The sequence below is a fragment of the Citrus clementina genome, unplaced genomic scaffold (genome assembly GCF_000493195.1).
Source record: "Citrus clementina cultivar Clemenules unplaced genomic scaffold, Citrus_clementina_v1.0 scaffold_5, whole genome shotgun sequence".
Lineage (NCBI taxonomy): Eukaryota > Viridiplantae > Streptophyta > Magnoliopsida > Sapindales > Rutaceae > Citrus > Citrus x clementina.
In genome coordinates, this window is record NW_006262201.1 from 37,050,958 (window position 1) to 37,075,602 (window position 24,645).

The 24,645-nt window shown below is 34.1% G+C and overlaps 3 protein-coding genes across 5 annotated transcripts; 1 reads left to right on the forward strand and 2 right to left on the reverse strand.

The window, feature by feature from the left end:
• Nucleotides 1–9,476: 9,476 nt before the first annotated feature.
• Nucleotides 9,477–14,738, reverse strand: LOC18042348 (biotin--protein ligase 2). The gene is made up of 10 exons (XM_006434061.2): nt 14,505–14,738; nt 14,150–14,408; nt 13,969–14,030; nt 13,664–13,812; nt 13,293–13,413; nt 12,923–13,078; nt 12,782–12,827; nt 12,176–12,242; nt 11,265–11,341; nt 9,477–10,525 (listed from the first exon to the last, which is right to left on the reverse strand). Exons 1-10 carry the CDS (start codon nt 14,623–14,625, stop codon nt 10,483–10,485), a joined length of 1,101 nt encoding a protein of 366 aa, XP_006434124.1. The 5' UTR covers nt 14,626–14,738; the 3' UTR covers nt 9,477–10,482.
• Nucleotides 14,739–14,928: 190 nt separating this feature from the next.
• Nucleotides 14,929–19,428, forward strand: LOC18040166 (histone-lysine N-methyltransferase ASHR1). Its single transcript, XM_024183044.1, has 14 exons — nt 14,929–15,078; nt 15,164–15,309; nt 15,425–15,559; nt 15,650–15,704; nt 15,813–15,931; nt 16,457–16,545; nt 16,618–16,699; nt 16,964–17,068; nt 17,182–17,272; nt 17,362–17,481; nt 17,650–17,756; nt 18,288–18,357; nt 18,578–18,641; nt 18,734–19,428. Exons 1-14 carry the CDS (start codon nt 14,979–14,981, stop codon nt 18,894–18,896), a joined length of 1,446 nt encoding a protein of 481 aa, XP_024038812.1. The 5' UTR covers nt 14,929–14,978; the 3' UTR covers nt 18,897–19,428.
• A 239-nt stretch (nt 19,429–19,667) lies between these two features.
• Nucleotides 19,668–24,245, reverse strand: LOC18040167 (probable serine/threonine-protein kinase mps1). Of its 3 annotated transcripts, none has more exons than XM_024183043.1 (6): nt 23,852–24,245; nt 23,174–23,446; nt 21,940–22,970; nt 21,609–21,809; nt 20,896–21,057; nt 19,668–20,604 (listed from the first exon to the last, which is right to left on the reverse strand). In XM_024183043.1, the coding sequence occupies exons 1-6, from the start codon at nt 24,021–24,023 to the stop codon at nt 20,026–20,028; spliced, it is 2,418 nt and encodes an 805-aa protein (XP_024038811.1). In that variant the 5' UTR covers nt 24,024–24,245; the 3' UTR covers nt 19,668–20,025. The 3 variants fall into 3 exon arrangements, with proteins under 3 accessions (XP_024038811.1, XP_006434128.1, XP_006434129.1); XM_006434065.2 differs by having other exon boundaries at nt 21,940–22,901; nt 23,174–23,590; XM_006434066.2 differs by having other exon boundaries at nt 23,174–23,590.
• Between the last annotated feature and the right edge of the window lie 400 nt (nt 24,246–24,645).

Here is a 24,645-nt window from a genome sequence, read left to right on the forward strand (position 1 = left end):
TTGTTGACGCAAAGTTTGACTCTAGTTGGTTCTGTGCCGCCGAAAAGGGTCTGGACTTAACAGTTTACTGCTCTGATTGGATGTTAGAGGGATTTGATCACAGTGGTCCACGCAATTAGTGTGGTCCTCTTCCGTATGCAATCTTCTTCACCCTCTGCGATGCAATGTCCCAACTTCAGAGGAACAGAACTACAAGTAATTAATTAATCCAAAATTGATGTTTCAGCAAAAATTTAAAGCTGAAATAGTAAACTAAAATTATTTCTATAACATTTTATTTATTTATTTATTTATTTGAGAGAAAGATTTTCCTTTAAATTAATATCCTAAACTATGAGTGTAAATTGCTTACCAGATCAAACAGGGGATTAGTTTTTTATTACATGCAATATTTAAAAAAATTGCTGGCTTCTAGTTCTAGAATTGATTCTTTCAAACTCGCCATTCTTTTCTTTTAATTTCTTTTTGGCTTGAGCTTGCCAACTACTAATCAATCAAATACTTCGTCAAATCTAAGAAAAGAACCACAAAAAAGAAATCAAAAGGCTGATTACAAAACGAAAAGATGCCACCAATATTTGGAAAATCATGGTCCGTGAATTGGCTGGCGCTGGACCGAATGACCAAGAGAAAGTAGCACCGACTCACTGTCTCCCCATTTGCCCCAGGTCTTGACCGCACTGCACTACTTGCTGTGCGCTCCTAATTTGCTTTTAATCGTAATTGGCAAGCTGGCGAATCACGAATGTTAACGCATCTTCATCAATTAATTAATTGGACGGTAATGATTAATGCCACGTCAGATTTTCATAACGACCAGGAAGCTTCCTTAGTCGTTACCCCGTTAATTAATGCGTTAAATGCAGCCATTAGTTATTTACCCATTATTCGCTTGGTGGTACTACCAACCCAATTTATTAATTCAGTTGGTGAGAAACGAGAATTAAGATGGGTCCCGCGATCTCGAAGAGCTGACGTGACAAGGAAGAGAGAACGGATCGAAATTTTGGTTTGAAGTTTAAACAGAAGGGGAACAAAGTCTGCAGAACTTATGCGCATTACAGCGCAAGCCGATGGTACGACGTCGTGTAAAGTGAATTGTCACAATCCAAGGAAATCAGTTCTTGCACCGTGTCCCAGGTCCGTTTTCAGAGTTCCCCGTACCCGTGCTTATCCACGTGGTTGCTAGTTTGCTACTGCCTTAAGTGGATGCCGTTACCGTTGACGTTGACGTTGCGTTGAGTTCATATTGCTTCTCATACACACCAAAATTTGGATTGACAAAAAGAGTTGAAAAAGAGTTTGTTTACGTGGGAAACGGGTTATGCGAGAGCTTAGGTCCTCCAAATAAAAAGATCGATAGTTTGAATTTTGTAAAATAATAAACTCATTAGGGATTGTCAGGGGTATTACCGTCGTAGATCCTCTAGTTTTTAATTCAAAAATTCAAAGTAGTATGATAATAAATAAATAATAAGAAAGAAAAAAAAGAGTAAGATAAAATGATTTGAGGATATTATACTCCTCACCGCATATGCATATTTTTCATGTATACTTTTTAACTCCTTATTTTTGAGTGATAGTCTCTTTATATAAAAGAAATAATTTGAAATATAACTGAGTTAAGTAATTCATCTATTATCCTATAGGATTCGAGTTTGAAAATGATTAAAACTTGAATTGTTTATTCTTGTTTGGATTAGGGCATGTTATTAGATGTGGGTTTGTGGGCTCCGGTTTGGTAAAAATATGGGTATAACTATATAATGCGAAGTTGAAGAGAAAATGCTCATTATTGGACTATTGACTGTTTCCACTGTAACTTCTATTTAATAAATTTTCCTAACTTATATTTATAGTATCTTATAATTAGGTTTTTTTTTTATAGTACAAATATAAGTAATAGAGCACGAGAGATTAGTGGGCTAGTGGGTGAATATTAATCGGCTGTAGGAGGCCTCTTTCTAACGAGTATAAAACATGAAATTACAAATGAGGAAGTTGATGTCAATTCTCTCACTTATTTTTCAAACATGTTAAATGTATGGGTAAAAAGTTTGCTTTAGACCACACATAAGTATTCTCAAACTTTCGATCTCAATAATGAGTGAGGAAATACCAACAGCTCTATCAAGAAATGATTTTCAAAACATGTGAACACTAAGCAGTTACCTTATCGCATATATTTTCATATTAAAAATCAAGAGGAAGTCTTAAATCTAGTGCAAACTCTTTCATTTGTCGAACTTTGTTACATGTATCTCTCAACTAATTATGTGATGGCAAATGTACGATTGACCAAAATTCAATAGATGAGAAAGTTTTTTTTTTTAATAAATCAATTAATAAAATATACCAATATGGATGCAACATAAGAAGTTGTAAAATATGTTTGGAAAACTCTCAACACATTTTTAAAACCTAAATATTGTAATTGGTAGAATTTATTTATAATTACTAACCATAGACATGTAATGTTTTTATATTATAAATTTGATATAAGAATTCAATAATTATGATGTTCCATTTTGAATAAAAATTCCATACTTTAAAAAAAAAATGCTTATATCAACACTCAACCTATATTATAACCAAATCCTGAAGTGTAGCACTTTTGACTAACATGCCATGAAACTTCCACCAAATGTTAAAAAATAACTAGTCTATATGGATGGAATAGGTTGAAGTCAATTTTGCGCGTACCAAGTGATGAATTCCATTATTTGGTTCATTTGATTAGTTGCCTTATCTTGTTTTATTTTTTGAAATTATTAATTAAAAATTATTATAGGACTAGTAGTATGCGACATGCACAGTATCAATCCAGAGCAAAACAACAATGTTAAATAATCCCCCAGATCGAATCTTCCGTTGGCAAATTGGATTATACCTATATTTCCATTAATTTTATATCGTTTTAAAAAGTTTTTATTGGAGGAGTGGTCACCATTAGACTAGTACCTCGAATGAAGCCCGCCCTCTAAGCTAACATTGATGCCCACGAATAGAGATGACAAAATTTTTCATAAGTTTAGGGTCTTACGAGATTCCATTCTAAATGGATGAATTTTAAATAATTTTTACAGTGGGAAAGAGAGAAAAATAATATTTAAATTCTTAATAGAGTGTGATTTGGTTTTGTACTCTCCACCTCATCCCCACTCCAATCTCAATTATATAGAAATATTTTTTTTAATTTTTATTTATTAGTTTTTATTTTATCAATTACAATATTAGTTAATAAATTTTCTTTTTATTTTTACTTGATATAAATGGGTTATAACTAAAAGAAAACCCAACAATATAATTTTTATTCAACCTTAAAACATTGTTATGTTTTCTTTTCTCTCTCAAAATATTACTCTTTTCAAATATTTTTCAATTTTGATATCATTTCAAGATATTATTTCAAACATTTGGAGATTTTTTAAAATAATTTAAATACTTTATAATATGGTAATGATTTTATTTAAATCTTTAATTTTTAATTTATTGAAATCATGTATCTATATCCATTATAAAATAAATAAATGAGGAATAAGGTGGTGATAGGGAAATCACTCTCCGCCAATGGCGGATCTACACGTGGGCTAAATCTAGTCCATAAAAAATTGTTTATGCCCATTACTTTGTCATCAATTTAGTAAAATAATAGAGTGTTTATTTTATTTTCATATATGTCCCTAACTCAATTGCCCGTATGTTTTCATCAATTTAGTATAACAATAGAGTTTTTATTTTATATTCAAATATGTCCCTAACTCAATCACCCTTATGTTTTCATCAATTTTATATAATAATAGAGTTTTTATATTTTATTTACAAATATGTCCCTAATTCAATTATATTATTTTCAATTGAAATTAGTGACTTATTTTATAAAATGATTAAATTATATATTTATTGAATAGATTGAAAACATTAGGGAGCTAAAATTTTATTACCGGTTTAATTTATTTTACATAAACAACATATAGTAACAATTTTCAATATTTTCATAAAATTTTTATGTGAATTTTCATATTTTATTTATTAGTTATATTAAATAAGAGGATAAGTTAGAAAATAAGATTTGAGTATTTTACGAAGCTTTTGATAGAAGAATCATCAACACCCAGTTCTTTAAAGAGAGCCAGAGCACATGATAAAGAAACAACTACACCCAAATATGTTTTTGCTAAATTGAGTTTCATTTATTATTAAAACTTTTGACTAATAGTACTTTTGCAATTTTGAAATGATGAATAAATTTTAATTGTTTAATTTATTAAGTTTGGTAACTTAGTATTTCACTTCAAACATAAAGTTTAACTTGTAATTTTTAATTTATTAGAATTACATGTATTGATCTATTTTAATTTGAAATTCTTAACTGATTTTTTAATCCTTATATAATTACATGTTATTATAGGTTGCAATATCATATTCTATAATTGAAAATTAATGTTTTCATATTTGAGTTGCCTATTGTTTTCCATTCTTTTTTTATAATTATTTTTGTCTATAATACATATTTAGAGGGATAAGGTTCCTGGTGTTCCTCCTTATTTAATGTACTTCTTTCTATTTATAAATTTTTATGTTTGCTTCAAAATATAAATTTTTAAATTTAGCACGGGGTAATATTAAGTCATGGGTCTGCCTTTGCTCCTCACGCGGAGATTCTCCATCCCCACCCCATTAAACTTATTGGGAAATGAGGTGGTAAATGGAGACAAAATTTTTAATGGGGTGAGAAATGTGGTAGACCGCCCCATCGCCATCCTTATCTACCAGCGTATGAAACATTTCAAATGGTATTGATATATTTAAATAGTATATGAAAACAAAGGCAAGAACCAATAAAGTACTTGGAATTTCCTATTTAAAGATCCCAACATTCTCTTTTATTTATAGGCGCCATACCTTGCAATCGAATTCATGCTTGATTGAAATAGGAATCAACAAATGAGTACCAATTATATACAATGGTTACACACTTTCTAAAAGAAAATAATACAATGCACAATATTTTTATGACTTAGGTCTTATTTGGGATTGAGTATGAAACAGTTTGGTAAACACTAACTGCTGTAGCTTAAAAGTTATTTTGATATAATTTTTCTCTTGATAAAAAATCTATTACATCTTTTATAATTATATTAAAATTATTATTTAAAAATTATGTTTATTATATACTATTAATTTTTATTTTATAGTTACAATATTTTTCATAATAATTAGCTTAAAAAATATAGTAATTCAATTTTAAACAGGACCTTAATAATAAAATTCGATAACGGGACTCGTAACTACTCTTAAATTCTGCATGATTTATTATTAATTTATCATTTACCCTTTTATTCTGCTCTTCGTTAATGGATCAGACGGGGCACCACTTCAGCACGGGACTCGTCTTTGGTACCTCTGTAGAGTCTCTATACAACACGTGTCGGGAATTCGCTTTCTGTGGGTCAAAGGATAAACACAAACAAAGAAAAGAAGCGGACAATAGTACACTGGTCATTAACGTGGACCAGAGAAGGCAGATCACTGAGAAGGAGCTTCTGAAATGATGAGTTGCTTTGACCAAAACCCCAGTCAAAGTTTGCAGGAGCCGACGCCGATAACCATGGTGAACGCTGTGCTTGAACAGCAGTAGTAACAGAATCACGTTTTTACTGCTTAGGTTTGTACGCGCTATCGGCAATTACACGGTACTGTATCCGATTAAAATATTATTTTTATATTAACCCATGTTTAGCGGCAACTTAGTAATTAGATTGCACTGCATTAAAAAGATAGTTAATAGAGTTAAAGATATATAATATAAATTCATGGGGCTGTTCTTATTTTAGATATAAATTTTATTTTTATTTTTTAATAAATTATAATAATTTTAAATTTATTAAATATTATTTTAAATTTATATTTAAATAAAACTTTTAATTTAAATAATCATATAAGATAATAATAAATCTAAATAATTAATGAGTAAATGATAATACATTATTTTACTTTCATTACATAAAATCATATTAATTATTTTACTTTAAATATGTAAAAAAATTTAATTTTATTTAATCGTCGATAAAAATATTAAATTTAAATTAAATAATTATATTCAACATTAATAAATAAAAATAAGTTTATATAATTTTATATTATTATATGATGTAATATAATTTATAGTATATTATATAATTATATAGTATTATGTTTTCCGTATATTATATAATTATACAGCATTATGTTTTTCCAATATAATATTCCATTATACTATATTATAATATGATTATACTATATTATAGTAACTAATATATAGAAATAAGGCAAATATAATAATATTGATAACACAACATAATACTGTATTATTTTATTATATAATAATAGCATACTATTAAACAAATTTTATATTATAATTAATATTTTATTTAATACTTAATTTCAAAAATTAATAATAAAATCCTAAAATACTCTTAAGTTTAAATACTATTAATTTATTAATATAAAATAATATTATTTAATATAATACAATCTATATTATACTAAACATAGTATTGCATTACAACTTAATGTAATATATTATAATACAATACATCATAATATAATGTAGTTAATACAATATAATGCAATATAATATATCAAACACACCTTAAAGGAGCGCATTATCTTGTGGATCTAAATCTTAGATTTTTACCAAAAGATTGTGACCGATTGATCTAAATCTTAAAGTGTTTACGATTTCTTTAAAGCAAAATAGAATTATATCAAATTGCCAGCACATGTATAATTGTAGTGATTCACATAATACCCAAGGAATCATTGAACTTTCTTCAGTGACTAAAACTAACGAGTTTGTTGAATGGTTAAATTTGATATTTAGTATGATTCAAATACAACTAGTTTCATTATAGATTGACTATTTATTTTTAATAGCGTTCCATGATAAAACATTTTGAGATCGTTCTTTTTTGGATAGAAATAAAATTGAATTAAGCCATTGCAACAATTGAGAAACTTGGATAAAGTCATAAAACCAGAAAAAGTGGAGAGATGGAAACTAACAACAACAAAATTGTACACAAAAAAATAAATAAATTAGAAAGCTTATATTAGGTTTTGACGGATTTATAGAGTAAAATATAAAATTTCAAAATTTGAAAGTAGATTTATTGAGTATATGAGTTTCTTAGGTTCAAATAATCCTACTCACACAATAGTAACCATTTAAATTTAAAAAAAAAACGAAGATTATTTTATAATATGAATGAATATATTTATTTTGATGAATAAGAAATTTATCCGCATCTATTATGAAAATTCAACTCTTCTTGTAAAATTTGAGACTAAAAAAATATAATCCAAATAATAATAATAATAACAACGACGATGACTACCACGACAATGACCATACATAAAAACATTTGAACTGTCACATGCAAACTTGGGGGGTCAAAAAATTAGGAGGAAAAATCTAAATTTGTGGCCTAAGCTGGATCCTTGTGACAAATTTCCCAAAAGTATAGAAGCCGAAGTTATCAGTTGATGGTTAGTTGGCGGGTGCCGTGTGATGTGATTCTTGGCCCACACCTAATCAAAAAGCCAATTATTCTCAAAACAAATCTTTGCTTTTCCTACTGCCTCGCGGACGCAAAATAAAATCAAAAAGGTTGGGTTTTTCATCTTCCTCATTATTCAATTCACACTTGGTGATTTTGATTTCGGAAACAAGCCATTATTATCTCTATCACAACTGAGAATCTGGGATCCGCTTTGCGTTATTTTATTTTAATAGATTTATTTTCAATTCTTATTCAGGTATTTTTCATGGGGAAAAAAAAAAGTGTCTACTGAATTTAAGATTTATTTTCAATTTTTATAAAAAAAAAAAAAATGTGTCTACTGAATTTAAGAGAATCTAGATTCTAAAACTTGCGCACACTTCTAGACGCGTCTTTACCAGCAACGTGAGATCTGACAGTTTTCACTCGGACAATGCGAATGAAATATATGCTTCCGTAATCATTTGCAATCCGTTGGTGACTCAAGTCTTGCATCTTCTTTTTACTTTCTTAAAGTTAAAATCCACTCGTTAATAACTGTTTATGATTCTTTAATTTATTTTTTTATATATTAAAAAAAAAAAAAAAAAACTCCTTCACCTTCAGCACGTTGGTCCACCACGCATGGCAGCCATGTGATTATGCTAAGGATTTTTGACCGATCTCGTTCTTGGCTTTACTGTTCTTTCACTCTTTAATTAATTAAGAAATGATCAAATCATTAACCTTGCAGTACAAATCTTTTCAAAGCAGATGTATCAACGACTCCCGTCATTTTTGCTATCTCTCCCTCGTGATTAATTTAATGATTTGGATTCGGTTTCGTCACTTTTCTAGTCACATTTATGTACAGAAATTGCTACAGCTTAGAGAGTATCCAAGAGAAACTCTAATGACGCTAGAAATATTTAAACTCGGTCCTAATATGATAGAGTTGATAATAATAAGCACCAAAATCCAATCCCGCTTTTGGAAGACCACGTTCAATACGTAATTATTTATAGAATAATGATACAGTCACAAACTCTTGTACAAATTTATTTTGTATAAACTGACGTGACATTAATTCATTAGTTGAATGAAAATATAAATTAATAAAAACAAATCATGTGAGTCAAGTGATATTTAATTCAATCAATCTTATCATGCCACATCAGTTTGTACAAAATAAATTTGTACAAGAATTTGTGGTTGTATCATTACTCTTATTTATATGTGCATGTATATATTTCCCTCAATTTGCTACAGCTAATCACAAAAAAAGAAAAATAACTGACGAAACCTGAGACGAGATTAATATATAAAATTACTAGCACAAGTTTATGGGCGGTGTTAATTTGAGTTAAACAAAGATTTTGTCGTGGAACAACATTTATATATATATGTATAGAGTAATGCTACACATCCTAAATTTTTTTTCCCAAAAAATTATCCCAAATGATGTGTTATTTATCAATTAGTTGGTGAGATAATACAATTAATTCACTTGAATCTTGTAAAGAATTATCAACCACTCAATTAATGACACATCATTTGGGATAAAAAATTTGGGATGTGTAGCACTGCTCATATATATAAATTGATAATACAATGAATATATAATTGAATGAAGATAACACGATGAATATTTGTGTTCAAAGAAAAATATTATGTGAGTGGATCCCAATAAAATCATGTAAAAGGTCTTGGACTTCTTATAATATAATATTACAATCATGATTTTTTTTTAACATATTGATATATTATTACGATAAAAATGCTATTGATATTTATAATTAAAAATCAACCAGAACTTTTCTTAATAATTATATTATGGTACAATACGAAGTTCAACTCTCACTTAATATTAGAGAAATATCGAATCTCTCCCAAATATCGAGAAGACAAGTAAACCCTACCCAAAATTTATTTGGAGGAGAATTGAGTTTCAGCTATTGAACTTTGAGCGCATACGAGCCCACTGGCCAATAATGATTGATTAAATGAAAGCTTTACCATGCGCAAAAAAGCAGTTGGCTCCTCTCGATTGTGACAATGCCTGACGCGGTCACGTTACATTTACGCTCACAAGTCCAAACTCCAAAACAGCACGGCACAGAGTTTTCAACGTGCAACGAGCCAGAAACCTCGATGCAAATTGCAATGGGCGGGCTTACTTTGTACGTACTCCATGGCAATGGGCAGACAAAAACTGCAATCGAACAAGTGTTTTCCACATTTGGATGTATTGGGGGACCCTACAACGAAGGAGCCTTTTACAGAATAATTCCATTTTATGATGGAGATGGTGTCCGCCGATGGACCCCGGCCGGGCACCAACTCGAATTATACTTCGCTCATTGTTGAAAAGCTTTTGCATGCATGTGAATATTGTGGAGGCACGAATTTTCTTTTCCCCTTCCCACCTTTCGCCAAAACACAAATAGATAAAGACGCACGGACAGGCAAGCAGCAGAGGGTGTTTGTCATTCAGCAATTATATAATGGCAAACGGACGTATTCGCATCACAGTGTCAGTCAGTTTTTGTGAAAAACATATTAGCTTCCTTTAAATTTGAATTATTAATAGATAACAGTGACAGAATATCAATTATAGCTAGCAAAGGAAGACCAGATTTCCAACAAATGTTTGACTACCGTAAATATTCTCTCTCATTTCACAGATGTATTAAAAATGAAAAAAAATGAAAAGCATTATACAGAGGCCACAATTCATTAAATCTGAAGGAATTAAATAAAGGGTATAAAGTTTGACCAAGATTATAACTGATTTTGGGGGAAAAAAAGTAAGAAGGCACCAAAACGCTAGTAATTGAGAAGTTGAATAAGCGGTGGGACAAAAAAAAAAAAAACTAAATAAAATAACCTCTGGTCTTCACTGAACAAGTTGCGTGGCGGTGGCAAATTTCCACCAGGGGAAGGTACTCGGGTATCTTCTTTATTGAAGTTTTCTTCTGATCAGTCCTTTGAAGAAGTCTAAACTGTAGCCACATGAGAAACAATAGTACGATTATTTTTCATTTAGATCATATTCAAATTAAACAGACATTACATACGACCATTGCATCCGAAAGTAAAATAGTGTTATTATAAAGCTCCATTTTGCTTATGCAACCATAAAATTCAGAAGTCAAATGCAATGCAAATTCAATTTTGGAAGACTCCATTAAACAGCTTGTCTTCAGAAGTGAATGACTAAAAGCCTAAAGATTCAATAACTTTTTCCATCGATTGATGTCAATAAAACCTTAAAAATTTCAAGAGCCAATTGGGACTGAAAGGTGAAGCGAAAGCCCACGTCTAGCATCTTTAATTGACAGAGCGTGAGCATATGAGAAAGAGATATAGAGCAATCATTTGTCATCTTCCAGCACAGGGTTTGAATCTGTGGACCAATGAACCTTTCAGAGCATAATCTCCTGCTGGGCTCTTGCTCCAGCTCCTTTTAGATTTTACGATGATACATATGCAGATTTGGATTGTCATAACTATGCCCATATCATTATGCCGGCCTGTACTAATCCAAAGGTACTGACTTAGTGCCTTCCAGTGGTGTCATGGATACCCCAATTTTTTTGCTCTCTCAGTGGTACTTAGAACTCTTATCTCTCTTTGGATAATAGGTGGAACTTGCGAATAACAAATATGACAACCACAATTTTACCATAATTTCTTCATTGCTCATGGAATCAGTGCAAAATTTGTTTGCTATTACCCTACCTATTGCCATCAGGGTGAAGCTCGCACATTTGATTGTCATCTCCAATAGCTAACAAATACCCCGATGATGTCAACCCCTGCAGAAAGAGAATTGGAAAAAAAATACATTATATGCAGTTCTAGATCAACAGCATTACTCTATCTCCACTTATTTAGCATCCTAGCGATATGGAATGACAAACAAATTCTACATATTACTATTGGCACAAAAGTTGGCACAGAATATCATTTGCAATCTGCAAGCTTGCCGGTACTTCACATCAAGGATTTCCATGTATTTATGCCGATATAGAGAAAAACATCTATTATTAAATGAATGTCGTATTGTATTACCATAATAGCTTCAATACAGCAGTTGAAAAGAAAGAAAAAAAAAGGAAAAAAGGGGTGAAAGGGCACTTGTTGACTATGCATACTGTCCTGAAAAGCAGCTGCTTACAACCTTCCATACCTCAAGACAACTCGTTGCCTTGCTACCATACAGATTGTACAGTTCATAGACAACAGAAATGAGGAGAAACTGATGTAGACAAGCATTTTACTTGTTTCAGAAGAAAATTCCACATGGCATATTTTTTTGGGGAAAGGGAGAGAGGAGAGAGAGGGTGGGAACAAGCAGCTTTTCTTCTAAGAGACTAACTGAAAAGATCATAGATTCTCCCTGCATTAGTACTTTGCTGACCAAAATACAACAATGTTTTTATGGTAATTATTTCCATCAGAAACTAAAACTTGAACAAATAGGATTTGAAATATTTGACAATTAAGTCCCATTTTTCAAATTAAATAGACAATTCAAGATTTTTTCCTCAAATCCACGCAGTATGAATGTGAAAATATCAGCACTGGACATGCATCCACAACCAAATTACAGCAATGATCTTATCAGGAACCACTTATTGCAGCCATACCTGAATAGTCACCACATTTTCTACCACTTGGTCCTCATTTTTCTCCTGTACGATTACTCTCTGTCCGCTGCAGCACAAAAAACATAATCGGTACTCAATGAACAAGTATGACATATGCTTTCCTTAACAAAGGGACAATGCAACCAGAGAGTATGTGACTCCTCAATTTCTCACCCACCAACAGATAACTAGATAGGAACAGATCTCAGCTGCAGGCTTAACTTAAAGAAGCAGCCAGCTAAAGTGATTCAGAAAGCTCAACTTTAGTGACAGATCAGACAAGAAAGAATCAAGATTGAGCATTTTCATTCCTCATTATGGGTGAGGAAACTTTCTAATGGGTTTTCATACACTTGACTGCCATAAAAGGTTGAAAGCCAAAATTGTACTGACATGAACATGAAAACCTGCCAAAAAAACACTCATCTCTCAGTGATTTCTCTGCTTTACACAAATGCAAACAATAAGATTCAAACATGGCCTTTTGGATCATAAATGTGGACAAGTAAAAGTACCATCTATTTTTACAATTAATCCAGCGATAAGTTCCACAGATGTAAATGTGTCTGTAAACTCAGAACAGAATCATCAAAATATTCATGTCACCTGTGTAGCCAAGTCTTGTAATATAGCTCCTCGAGAGTTTGAAATCCTGCATGACATACAGCAAAGAAAATATCTATTAATCATTGGATATTTATTTTTGAGAATACAAATGCATTACTGCAAGTTGAAGCATTGATTCACCTTGATTTATAAAAGTATCATAAAAGGTCTCAAATTTATTAAAAAAGGCTGCAATAACATCTTCTCTTCGAAATTGGTAAGTAGAATCAGACAACTTTCTTAGAACTGCATTCAAGCATGTTGTTGGTTCCTCATTATTAACGTTCAAACCTATACCTGCATGAACAAGGGAAGATAGATTAAAATCTATCATTGACATATACCGAACATTTTCAAAAGCAACGGAACCAGAATAACCGTGAATAGGGATTCAACGAGAATAAAGCTCCGCAAGTTATGACTTCTGAAGCAAATATATTGAATTCAAATACTTTACTTTATCATCACTGAAAGGCAATCTACATTACCATCAAAAGAGAAGTCTATTTACCAATACTGACATTGAACTTCTTAGTTCTATAAGTTGAGGTGCACAAAATGCCTCCAACTTTAATCCCATTTAGGTACAGATCATTTGGCCACTTTATTTTAATGTCAAGACATGGTAGTCCCTGAAACAAACACGTTTTCAAAACAAGGAATCAATGGCTAAACCTTCAAATGTTAACAACGAACTTGCAACATAAATTTGTGTCATGAAAGGTGAAAGTATGGAAATGTAGAAAACAAAAAATAAAAATAAAAATGAAGAAACTCATAGTCATTCTTTCTTTATCATGCTCTCTAATTATTCCCTAAATCAAGGCCATCTATCGTCTTTGTCTCAGACACAAACCGTAACCATTGTGCAAAAACACTTACATCTCTGCTGCAAACATAGTTAATTGCCTCTGTTAATGCAAGGGATGCCACATATTGTAACAAAGGCACGACACGACCGTCCTCCATTTGTATGGTAAAAGAAAACATAAGGCAGCCCTTTGGAGACTCCCATGCATTCTTTGACCGACCTGCATGCAATACCATATCAATCAGTACATATTAGCCACATCATTAGTCAGGAAGATCACTCACAGCAACTTACACAGTAATAATTAAATGATTCACTCGGTTAATACACACCGGTTATTGACAATTTGACACAATAATTAACCTATCGTCCATACCTCGCCCTTTGAACTGAACATCAGCAACACAAACTGCACCAACTGGAAGCTCACAGAAGTTGCTGTTAAAAGAACTAAAATAATATCAAACTAGCAAGAAATGATACTGAACATTTTCATTGTTTTCAAATGCATAACTTAAAAAATAATCCAGTAAAAATAAAAATGTCGCGTTACTTACTGAGAAACGACGTCGTGCGTCGAAGGCAAACGTGGAGACCAAATCAGGAGCCGACCGAATCGATTAGTTGCAAGAGAATTCATGAACAATTCAACATCAAAAGACTCTTGCTTAACAATTTCTGATTGCAAGTGTATCGAGACTTCGCTATTATCAGGGAGTTTAAGGGTGCTATTACTCTTCAGTGATTCAGCAATTTCATTTTCAGCCAACGATTTCCCACTTAGTACCAGCATACAAGAAGAATTGCTATCCATGGCTGAAGGGGGGGGGGGGACAAAGTTTTGTTAATTCTTTTTTGTACGAGTAAATTAAAATAGAAAAAAGAAGAAAGCTTTAACATTCGAATTCAAACCTGCTGATGATGCAGAGAGACGGAAAGGCTTTGTATTTGCAGAAACGAGACTTCGTATAGAGGGGGAAGACGGATGAATTAACGGAGAGATTAAACGTAGGTGAGTGGTCGTGAATGGCATGAACTTAGCCGCTGTGTGAGCTTAATGAAAGCCGCCGAGTCGAAGCGGAATATATGCTCGAGTAGCTTAGGCGGATAAAACGATACGAGTCAGTATCACAAGCAGAGTCAATTTCTTACTGCGACAGACGACTTGGAAGCCGTAGATTTTCTAATGTATGCCACGTCACGCGTGGTGGACCGACTGTAAGGTCAAACGTTTCGGTGATCGAGCGGTTGTGACTGAATTATGTGAAACGCGCTGTGACCCGAGCATGTATATATCTATATAAAATTACTCGAACTTTAAAAGCTTGTCGTTTTAGTCTCCAGAGCTTACTGGACTCGCAGACAGTTTCGTGATTTTGTGCAACAATGGAGGAATTGCAGAGGGCTCTTCAAGACCGTGGCTTGACTGTCACCGGTTTACCAGAAAAAGGCCGCTGCCTCTATACCACCAAAGATTTTTATCCGGGTCTCTCATTTTATTGTATTTATTTTATCTTATTTTCACTGGGGAACTATTTTTGAATTGATTATGTTTAGCTTTCACGTCTCAGGAGAAGTGATTATAAGCCAAGAGCCTTATGTGTGCGTACCAAACAACTCGTCTTCTATCTCAAGGTGTGATGGATGTTTCGCTTCGAGTAATCTCAAGAAATGCTCAGCTTGTCAAGTTGTGTGGTACTGCGGAAGCAATTGCCAGGTACTTTCAATTGGGTCACCACGCATTGTCATTTCCAATCGTAAGTGTTTAGCGTCGCCGTGAAATATCAAGTTATCTTTGAGCTGAAATAATAGTGACTGTAATTAAATTCCAGAAATTGGACTGGAAGTTGCATCGCCTTGAATGCCAAGTTCTCTCTAGGCTCGACAAGGAGAAACGAAAATCAGTTACACCTTCTATACGTCTCATGCTGAAACTCTACCTTCGAAGAAAATTGCAAAATGATAATGTAACTAATTCCTCGGCTTGTTTCAACTAAGTTGCTTGGTTGATTTTGTGAGACTACTTTTACCAAGTTATTGGTTTGTTCGACTGCCAGGTTATCCCTTCTACCACCACAGACAACTATAGTTTAGTGGAGGCGTTGGTTGCTCGTATCCTTTTTGAATTAATTATTTGGTTCAATCAATTTGGTTTAGTGCTCTGTTTCAGTTACAACAAATCCCTAATGCCTGCTTTCGTTAACAATCTTTTTGGCAAAGACATGTCAGACATTGATGAGAAGCAACTGCTTTTATATGCTCAGATCGCCAACCTTGTCAACCTGATTCTTCAGTGGCCAGAGATTAGTATAAACGAGATTGCCGAAAACTTTTCCAAGGTATCTTGCCAAATTTATTGGTGTATATATATTATTAAGTGTAGTCAACCATAATTTCTTGAAGCACCCATAAATTCTTCTATGCCTTTATATCTAGATGCTAGAGAAATTCTCAAGCTTCTGATACCAAGCAGCTGTGCAATTGATTCGGGAATTTAATATTTAAACATCTCAGCTGCTTCAATTTGGCTGTGCAAAACATTAATAATGAAGATAAAAATTTAAAAATTAGGGTACTTGGAAACTTTTCCATAACTCAGGAAGGTGTTTAAATCATGCTGTTTACTGACTTTAAGGGTACGAAATTTAACTGCAATTTCTTTACCTTTGGGAATTGTGTAAATAGAAAGATAGACATCTAGGTGCAATCAGGTTACCAATTGATTTCTCATTATTTTGTTTATGAAAAGTATTTGTCATGTATCACATCATGGAAAAATGTCACAATTAAGATTCATCCTGTAGGAAAGCCTTGGTATCTGATGAATTGATACTGTTATCTGATCTATCAACTATCTGACACAGCTTGCTTGCAATGCACATACCATTTGCGACAGTGAACTAAGGCCCTTGGGGACCGGACTCTATCCTGTCATTTCTATTATTAATCATAGGTAAACTACTCAAGGAAAATATGTTTTTAATCCCTTAAGCTAGTGGTATCCTAAATGGTTCTAGTGTTGCAGCTGTTTGCCCAACGCTGTTTTAGTATTTGAGGGAAGGCTGGCTGTGGTGCGTGCAGTGCAGCATGTACCCAAAGGTGCAGAGGTGAGACATGATCTTTTTGGGTCATTTTGACATGTAGTACAAGAAAAAATACATTAACTAAATGCTTTGCTAGAATATCCCATATCATAAGGGTTAATAGATGATTACCTGGTTACCTGACATAACATATCCAAAAGTGATCTCCAAGTAGTGTTAATTGATTAGGAAAGTCTATTTAATGTGAAATGTAGGTGGTATAATGCTGCTTACTCTTCTTATTTCATGCGAAATCTGAATGTTATCTGTTCTGTTATATTCTGTTAGGTATTAATAAGTTATATAGAAACTGCTGGAAGCACTATGACTCGGCAAAAGGCACTAAAAGAACAGTACCTTTTTACTTGTACATGTCCTCGCTGCATTAAATTGGTACCTGTATTTTCATTTTAATTTGTTGCATTCTAGCTTTCATTCTGGATTTCCTCTGTTCCTCTCTCTCACAGCTGATTAATCGAGTTTATATATATATATATATTTTAAAGGGTCAGTTTGATGATATCCAAGAAAGTGCTATTCTAGAAGGTTACAGGTGCAAGGATGATGGCTGCAGTGGCTTCTTGCTTCGAGATTCTGGTAAGAAATAACTTTCAGTTTCATCATTGAGATGGCACTTGTGACTGATTCTTTCTTTTCTTTTTTTTTTGCGCTGCTTGAATCTGCAGATGACAAGGGATTTACATGCCAACAATGTGGCCTTGTTAGGAGTAAGGAAGAGATAAAAAAAATAGCAAGTGAAGTAAATATATTGTCAAAAAAAACTCTTGCATTAACATCCTGCGGCAGTATCCTTTTCTTTTTCTTTCCCCCATTCTGTTCCTGTAATATTTTTGCTTGAACTTTTTTTTTTCTTTTTTGGCTATCATTTGGATAAATATCCTTTCTTTCACAAGAGGAGCAATGACTATCTGTTTCTGTTATTTGTGAACAAATAGATCCTTGACTGACAACAGATCACCAGGAAGTTGTCTCTACATATAAGATGATTGAAAAACTCCAAAAGAAATTGTACCATCCCTTTTCAGTCAATTTGATGCAAACCCGGGAAAAACTTATAAAGGTACATTATGAATTAGTTTTTTTTTTTTTTTAAACCTCTCTAGAAAATTTGTTCTTTCATGATTGCCATTTCTTTTCAATCAGTAAGCATGCATCTCAGCCTTTCACATTTATGTTTGACTTAGTTAATCATTTAAAATGGTTTATCCTTGGTTTCGTCTGGATGCAATTTGTTAAGGTGTTATGGTGAGACAAGAAATGCTCTAATTGCTTCATTAGAAGAAAAATAGTCAGTACTTGGAAGGGTACATGGGTAAAGAAGTATAAATTGAACTACCATTCCTCTTCTTAGTCATTTGGGGCTGGATTTTCGAGACTAATAAGGATTTGTTGAGGTATGAGATCACATGAAATACTATTGAGATAAAACCGTTACATCCTCCTTCGGTTGGCATCCGAAATCAATCTACCCCAAAATCCAAATGTCCTTATAGATGAATCAACCAAATAACTTGTGTCACAATTTCATGACTTTTAGCAATGTATTTTGAGGTTAATGAATTTAGTAATGTCATATTATTTGTCTCTTCAGATACTGATGGAGCTGGAAGATTGGAAAGAAGCACTTGCATATTGCCGATTAACCATTCCAGTGTATCAAAGTATGTTGTGTTTTCAGCAAGCGAGTTTAAAGCCATCTATGAATGCTATTGTCTGCTACAGAATATCATGAAATTATAATAGGGAGCACAAATCTAGTTCAATGCATTCCTAAGTCCAAAATGCGTCTAAAATTTTACACTTAGGTTTTCTGTTCTACAATTGAGAATTTTGGATATTATTGCTACCAGAATCCTTAATTTTACTCTCTTTTGAATGCAGGGGTATATCCACAGTTCCATCCCTTGCTTGGGTTGCAGTATTATACCTGTGGGAAACTTGAATGGTTAGGATTGGGCTTTGCATTGTTCTTATTTCAACTCCCAAACTCCTTTTTATCCATCTCCATGTGCTAACCTGTTCTATCATCTGTTAAAGGTTTCTTGGTGACACAGAAAATGCAATCAAATCCATGACCGAGGCTGTGGAGATATTACGAATTACTCACGGGACAAATTCACCTTTCATGAAGGAACTCATTTTGAAGTTGGAGGAAGCACAGGCTGAAGCTTCTTATAAACTTTCATCCAAAGATGAGTAACAAATTCCATATCAGTCAGATTTTGTGGAACAAGACCTGCTACTGTTGCTACTGTGATTGTTACTGCCATGATAAATCCCTTACAAAAGGATGAGCTAACCCAGTAGATAAAGAATGTACAAGCTTTGCATGTGCATATTTATCTGAATTTGGCCCGCCACCATCCCAGAGTTGTTACAGTTTGTTTACACAATTGTTTTGAAGCCTGCACTGAAGACACAGAATTAGTGGAGTCCCGAACACTGAGCTTCTCCATTTCAGTTACTACGGTTGGATCTATTGTTTCCTTTTTATTGTTCATTTTAATTGATGAGAATTGTATTTAACTGTTCAACCAGAGTAGTATTAATATTTGTGGACGTCAGAGGGCTGCTGTACAAGTGTCTTTTCCTCCTCGCTTTCTGTTTAATTAATTTCCACTGCTGGGCAAGTTGGATTGCGTTCCTCATTCTTCAAGTAATGGCTAGATCATACGCCCTTAGATAAATAACTTTCTGTACTTACTGACACTGGTTAATATTTAGTGATCCTTGTATAACTGGAGTGAGAGGAAGAACATAAAGTGATTTGATATCCCGACTTTAATTCTTCAACAGCTTGTGGATACCGAATAGCCCTCACTTTCTGACCCATGACAGAAACCGAGGAGAAGTTTAGAATCGGTTTAGAAAACACATGATGGATTGATTGCTGATATAATGATATCAGACATGCATTCAGTTGTAAAGACTCCAGCAGAGAAAGCTTGGTCATTTATGGAGCATGGAAAAAAAGTATTGGTGTTTCCGTCCGATATGTCATTGCAATGAAAATTTGGTTTTGCTCCCAGGCCTGGATTTCACGGTTCTAAAGGTGAAATAAATTGGACAGGGTGCTTTCGTACATATACGCCCAAACTTGGACGAAAAAACATAATACTCAACAGCCAGCCAGTTCTCCAAGAGGGATGAAAGGCGCACAATTTGATTTTTGCTTTTACTCCCGAAGTCAAAAATCACAACAGAAATGATTACATTGTTATTTTACACAGGATGAAACAGGCTGCCGCTGATCAGAAAAATTCCTATTGCTAAAAACAGAACTTCGCAGTTGAAACACTCATAACACACTAATTTACACTCTCCAGTCTCTACTTATTCTCCCCAAGATTTGCTAGACGTTTCTGGAGTTCTAAGCAAAGCTTTGATAGTTTAAGAAGCAACTTACATTGCTGGTCTCGCAATGTTGACAACTGAGTTGTTGCCAGCATGACTGGATTCCTAATCAATTGACTCAGCTGACTGCATATTGCGGAAGCTTCATGATCACTGGCACTAGCTTCGGCTAGAAGTTGAAGCAGCTGATAGCTTTGGTCTTGAGATGACGATGGTTGTGTTGAGACTGGGGGAACAAGGAAAGGATGTTGAAGTAGCTGAGGAATCCTCCACCTTTCATTTCGATCCCATGCGAGGCACTTCTTCATAAGATCAAGAAGCCATGGATTGGGAACAGGTTCATAAGTTATTTCATGGTTAGGATCTGTGATAACTTTAAACTTCGCCCAGAAGGTTTTGTATTCCGAAAATGGGGTCCTCCCATATACCATTTGATAAAGGATGCAGCCAAGAGACCAAATATCTGAAGGCCGGCCACATTTTATAATATTTCCGTTTTCGTCACTCTCATTGCACATGAATGCTTCAGGAGACATGTAGCTCAGAGTACCTACCTGCAGCAATAGAATACTATCGAATCAAGCAGAGTAATAAAATCAGATATTTGATGTCAGCTAGAACTAGAAAGGTGTTGAAACATTCAGTGAATTATCCTCAACTCTTGCCAAAATACCAAGATAGAGATTATCAATACTAAACAAACAGAATGAAAGGCAGTGTTTGAAGTTCATGGCAGCATTCATCAGTCAAAATTGAGGCATGAACTGCATCATGTCATCTTGCATATAGTGACATTCTGAGGGAAAATAAGGAAAAGAATAATAAGAGCCATGAGTATTAATCACCTGTGAATCCCTTTGGATGTTGGTTGTATCACTCATAATGGCTTTGGCAATACCAAAATCAATTAGCTTCAGAGAACCTTTGACAAGTAGGAAATTTGCTGGCTTCAAATCGGAGTGGACAATACGTTCCTCATGGATGGTGTTGACAGCTTCAAGTATTTGCTACAAAATGTTTGAACACAAGTACGTCAGCCTTCTGCTTCTATCAGTGAAATTCAAGACTCAGAGAAAGGAATCTCTAAATTTAAGAGGCCCAACCCCTATATATATACATATATGCAGTTGTTTGTTAACCTCCTAGACACTAGGTTGAACACAGATAAACGTTGGGAAAAAAAATGCATCAAGTTAATAAAAGCTTATAAGAAAAACTTTATGTGAAAAGTGATATATGGAACCAGGAAACCAGGTTTCAAATTTAATAGAAGGGGGAAATCAAACTGACAACTTAAGTTGCAAGATATTTTCCATACAGTCCCTTTCATAGTCTTTAGAAAATAGTCATTGATTCACCCTTGAAAGATAATAAAACGTCTCTTTCCCTCCAAGATGAAAACAAAACAAAAATAGGAGGGGCAAACATCATTGTTTGCATTGAATAAATTAGCCAAAGTAAACCAGAAGGAAGTCATATAAGAGAACAGAAAATATATGAACAATTGATGTACACATAATTGGCAATAGCAAATTGAGCCATGGTCAAGCCAGAGGACCTGCCAGTAAAATCGAAGCCAGTTCTCATCCAAGGTCTGATTTGAGCCATCCATTTCCTTCCATTTCTGGGACAACATGTGAGCCAAATCAATTTCCCCGTATTCCAGTACCATGTATATATATCCGTCATCCTTGACTCTGCCATCTTTATTGTTCATGGAGCCATTCAAGACTTCACGAAGCAAAGCTTTCTCTGTCACCTAATACCAAGAGAGGATATCAGAAAGCCATTCACCAAATAAAACCTATGTCATGAATTCCAAAATTACAATTGCTCCAAATGGATCTGCACATTAATTATATACAGTAGTTTGGGTTGAACGTGAGTACCTCATAGTCTATTAGCTGTATGATATTGTTCTTTCCCTTCAACTTGTTTAAATACTCAATTTCCTGACAAAACCCATATGCAGTTGCATAATCACGACCTTTGAGCTTGATTTTCTTAAGTGCATAGATTGTGCAGTCTGATGAAATGACTTTGTGAACCTCACTGCTTCCTCCACTTCCTATCTTACCGAGCCTTTGATAGAGTTTTCCATTGACTTTAAAGAACAAGTCAGGATCATAATTCCGTTTACGAGGCGCAGATGCCCCTTTACTACTTACAGCCTTCTCCTGCTTTTCAGATTTAGAAGCCTCCAACTTCATGTCTGATGATGAGTTTTTTGACAATGGTGCCTGAGATTTCAGTTCTGGGCTATTACCTGTATGTTGACGCCCCTCCATTGATTTATGAGTAGAAGGATCATTTGGTATTCCACCTTCCTTCACCACACAGTCTTGTTGCTCCTTTGGCCATTCTTGTTTCTTAATTTCTGGTTTGGGGTCAATAACCGAAGTAGAAGCCTGTGGTGCCCTAACTGCCTGATCAACTGGAGTTTTGGTATCCTTTAGTGAAGAACATGATAGGTGTACCATATCTCCTCGGTTTGCAGGCTCAGGATTCCTACTGAAATCTTCCACAGGTTCTACAGCACCAAGAGTACTGCCTTCTTGATGAGAACGAGAACATTTGGTTGTAGAATTAAGCATGGGTGCTGAAGTAGAATGGATGTATGTTGAGGTAGGGCATGATGAGCCAACCATAGAAAACTGAGTAGCAGGCTGACCTAAAAAGTTTCTGAATTGGTGCAGCTGATCCTGGACAACAGTAGTTCTCTTTGCCAATGAAGAAGCACCATCAGGCCTCAAACTGATATCAGGTTCTGTGTTCCGAACTTGCTGAAGCTTTGAGTTATTATTGACAACAGTTGATACCTCTACTTGATTGCTTGCATCCCATTCCATTTCTGTCAATGCAAGTGAACCCATATGAGATGATAAATTCTCCATTCCAGTGGCCATTCGATCATCGGCCCCTGCATGTTGAAAAAAGACAATATATATTCGCAGAGCAGACTGACAAACTCAAGGATCATATAGATCACCTAAGTGCAGAAAACTTTTTCACCATGTCACAAAGAAAGCTGCCAAGGATAAAGCGAATCCCAAAAAGGGAAAAAAAAGAAAAGAAAAAGTTCTATAAACTGACAATTTAAACTTAAAGTAGCTGAGAAATTACCTTGACAACTGGTGCTGTTCCCAACTGAAAATCGAACTTTTCGCTGACCCTGATCATGTGGAGGCTCTAGATGGGCCAAAGTCAATGAATTATTTTCTTTACAACCAATAGTAAGTTTCGAATGATCTCTCTGTGCATCAAATGGGTTAAAATTCTCATCAAAGGTATTGGTCCTAGTGCCCAAAATTGAAGGTGGTGTAATGGATGCATCTTCTTGAGTTTCCGCAACAGCAGTCGCTGCTTCATTCTTAATCTGTGAAATTGGATCCTTCACTGCATGACCATGACTCAATGAAAACATATCTTTAGACTTATCTGTGTCCACATTAATATCCACATTCGTACCCAAGCACCTTGATGCTTCCCGTTTGGGAACTAATGAGCGTTTAGGCATTATACTATTTGACTGCATGCTACCTAATAATTCCTCACAGTTGACACAAGAAATAAATTAGGAAATGCCAAAAGCTATCAAATTCATAAAAATGATAATTCAATTTCAGAAAAGCCGTCTATTAAAAGCCTTCAATCCCCAAATTTCATAAATTTAACACTAATGACTAAACTGCTATATAAATTCAACGATACATACGACCCTAAATTTCAGCTTCTGAAATTACTAATACAATTAATAAACGGATTATTGAATCGACGAATAGGGAGAGAGAGGAGGCGTACCGAGAGGGCGGTGGCGCTTGAAGGCGGCTTGAACATGCCGGAAGAGGTCCGGCGGAGAAGATGAAGAAGTGAACGAAGACGAAGACGAAGATGACGTCGTGTCTGAAGTAACTGTCGGACGGAACCTTGACGATAGAGGTGGTGGGACCGGCAGACTAGCCTCCCTGTCCATTTGCGGATCTCAACCGCATTTCCGTCGAAGTGCAGTTTTAGGTTGTATAATGAAAAAAATAAAAAAAATAAAAGGAGGGAGCAGATTCAATTGGCAGAATTAGGGCTTCGATGATGAACGCTCAAATGAGCGAGTACTGGAACTGGGAGAGAGAGTGTTCGTACTCGAGCTCCAAGTAGCCATTCGCAAACCACAGCGTCTTTCTTCTTGCTCTTCACTGGAGAGAGATTTGGAATTTTGAATACCTTATTTCTGGCGCTCTTAATAGTTTTAATGGGGCCTGTTATTGGGCCTTTCCTTGAAAATTTGAAACTTTAGTTGGATTAGGCCTTTTGACACCCCCCTCAAACTTCTGAAATTACTTAAATAACATAGCACAAAATATTTTATTTTTTAATTGGGTGTAAATTCAATTAAGTATTTAGATAAATTATTTTTTTAACAAAATATTTTTACCTACCCATTTTATAATGCATATTTATATTTTGTTTTTAATAATTTTTTGAGAAAATTATAAGAGTTTAGAAATTTTATAGTAAAAAGAAAAAAATCAAGATAATCTTAATATTTTAATACTTGTGTACAATTTAAAAATAAAAAATTTTTAAGGTAAAATTTTATT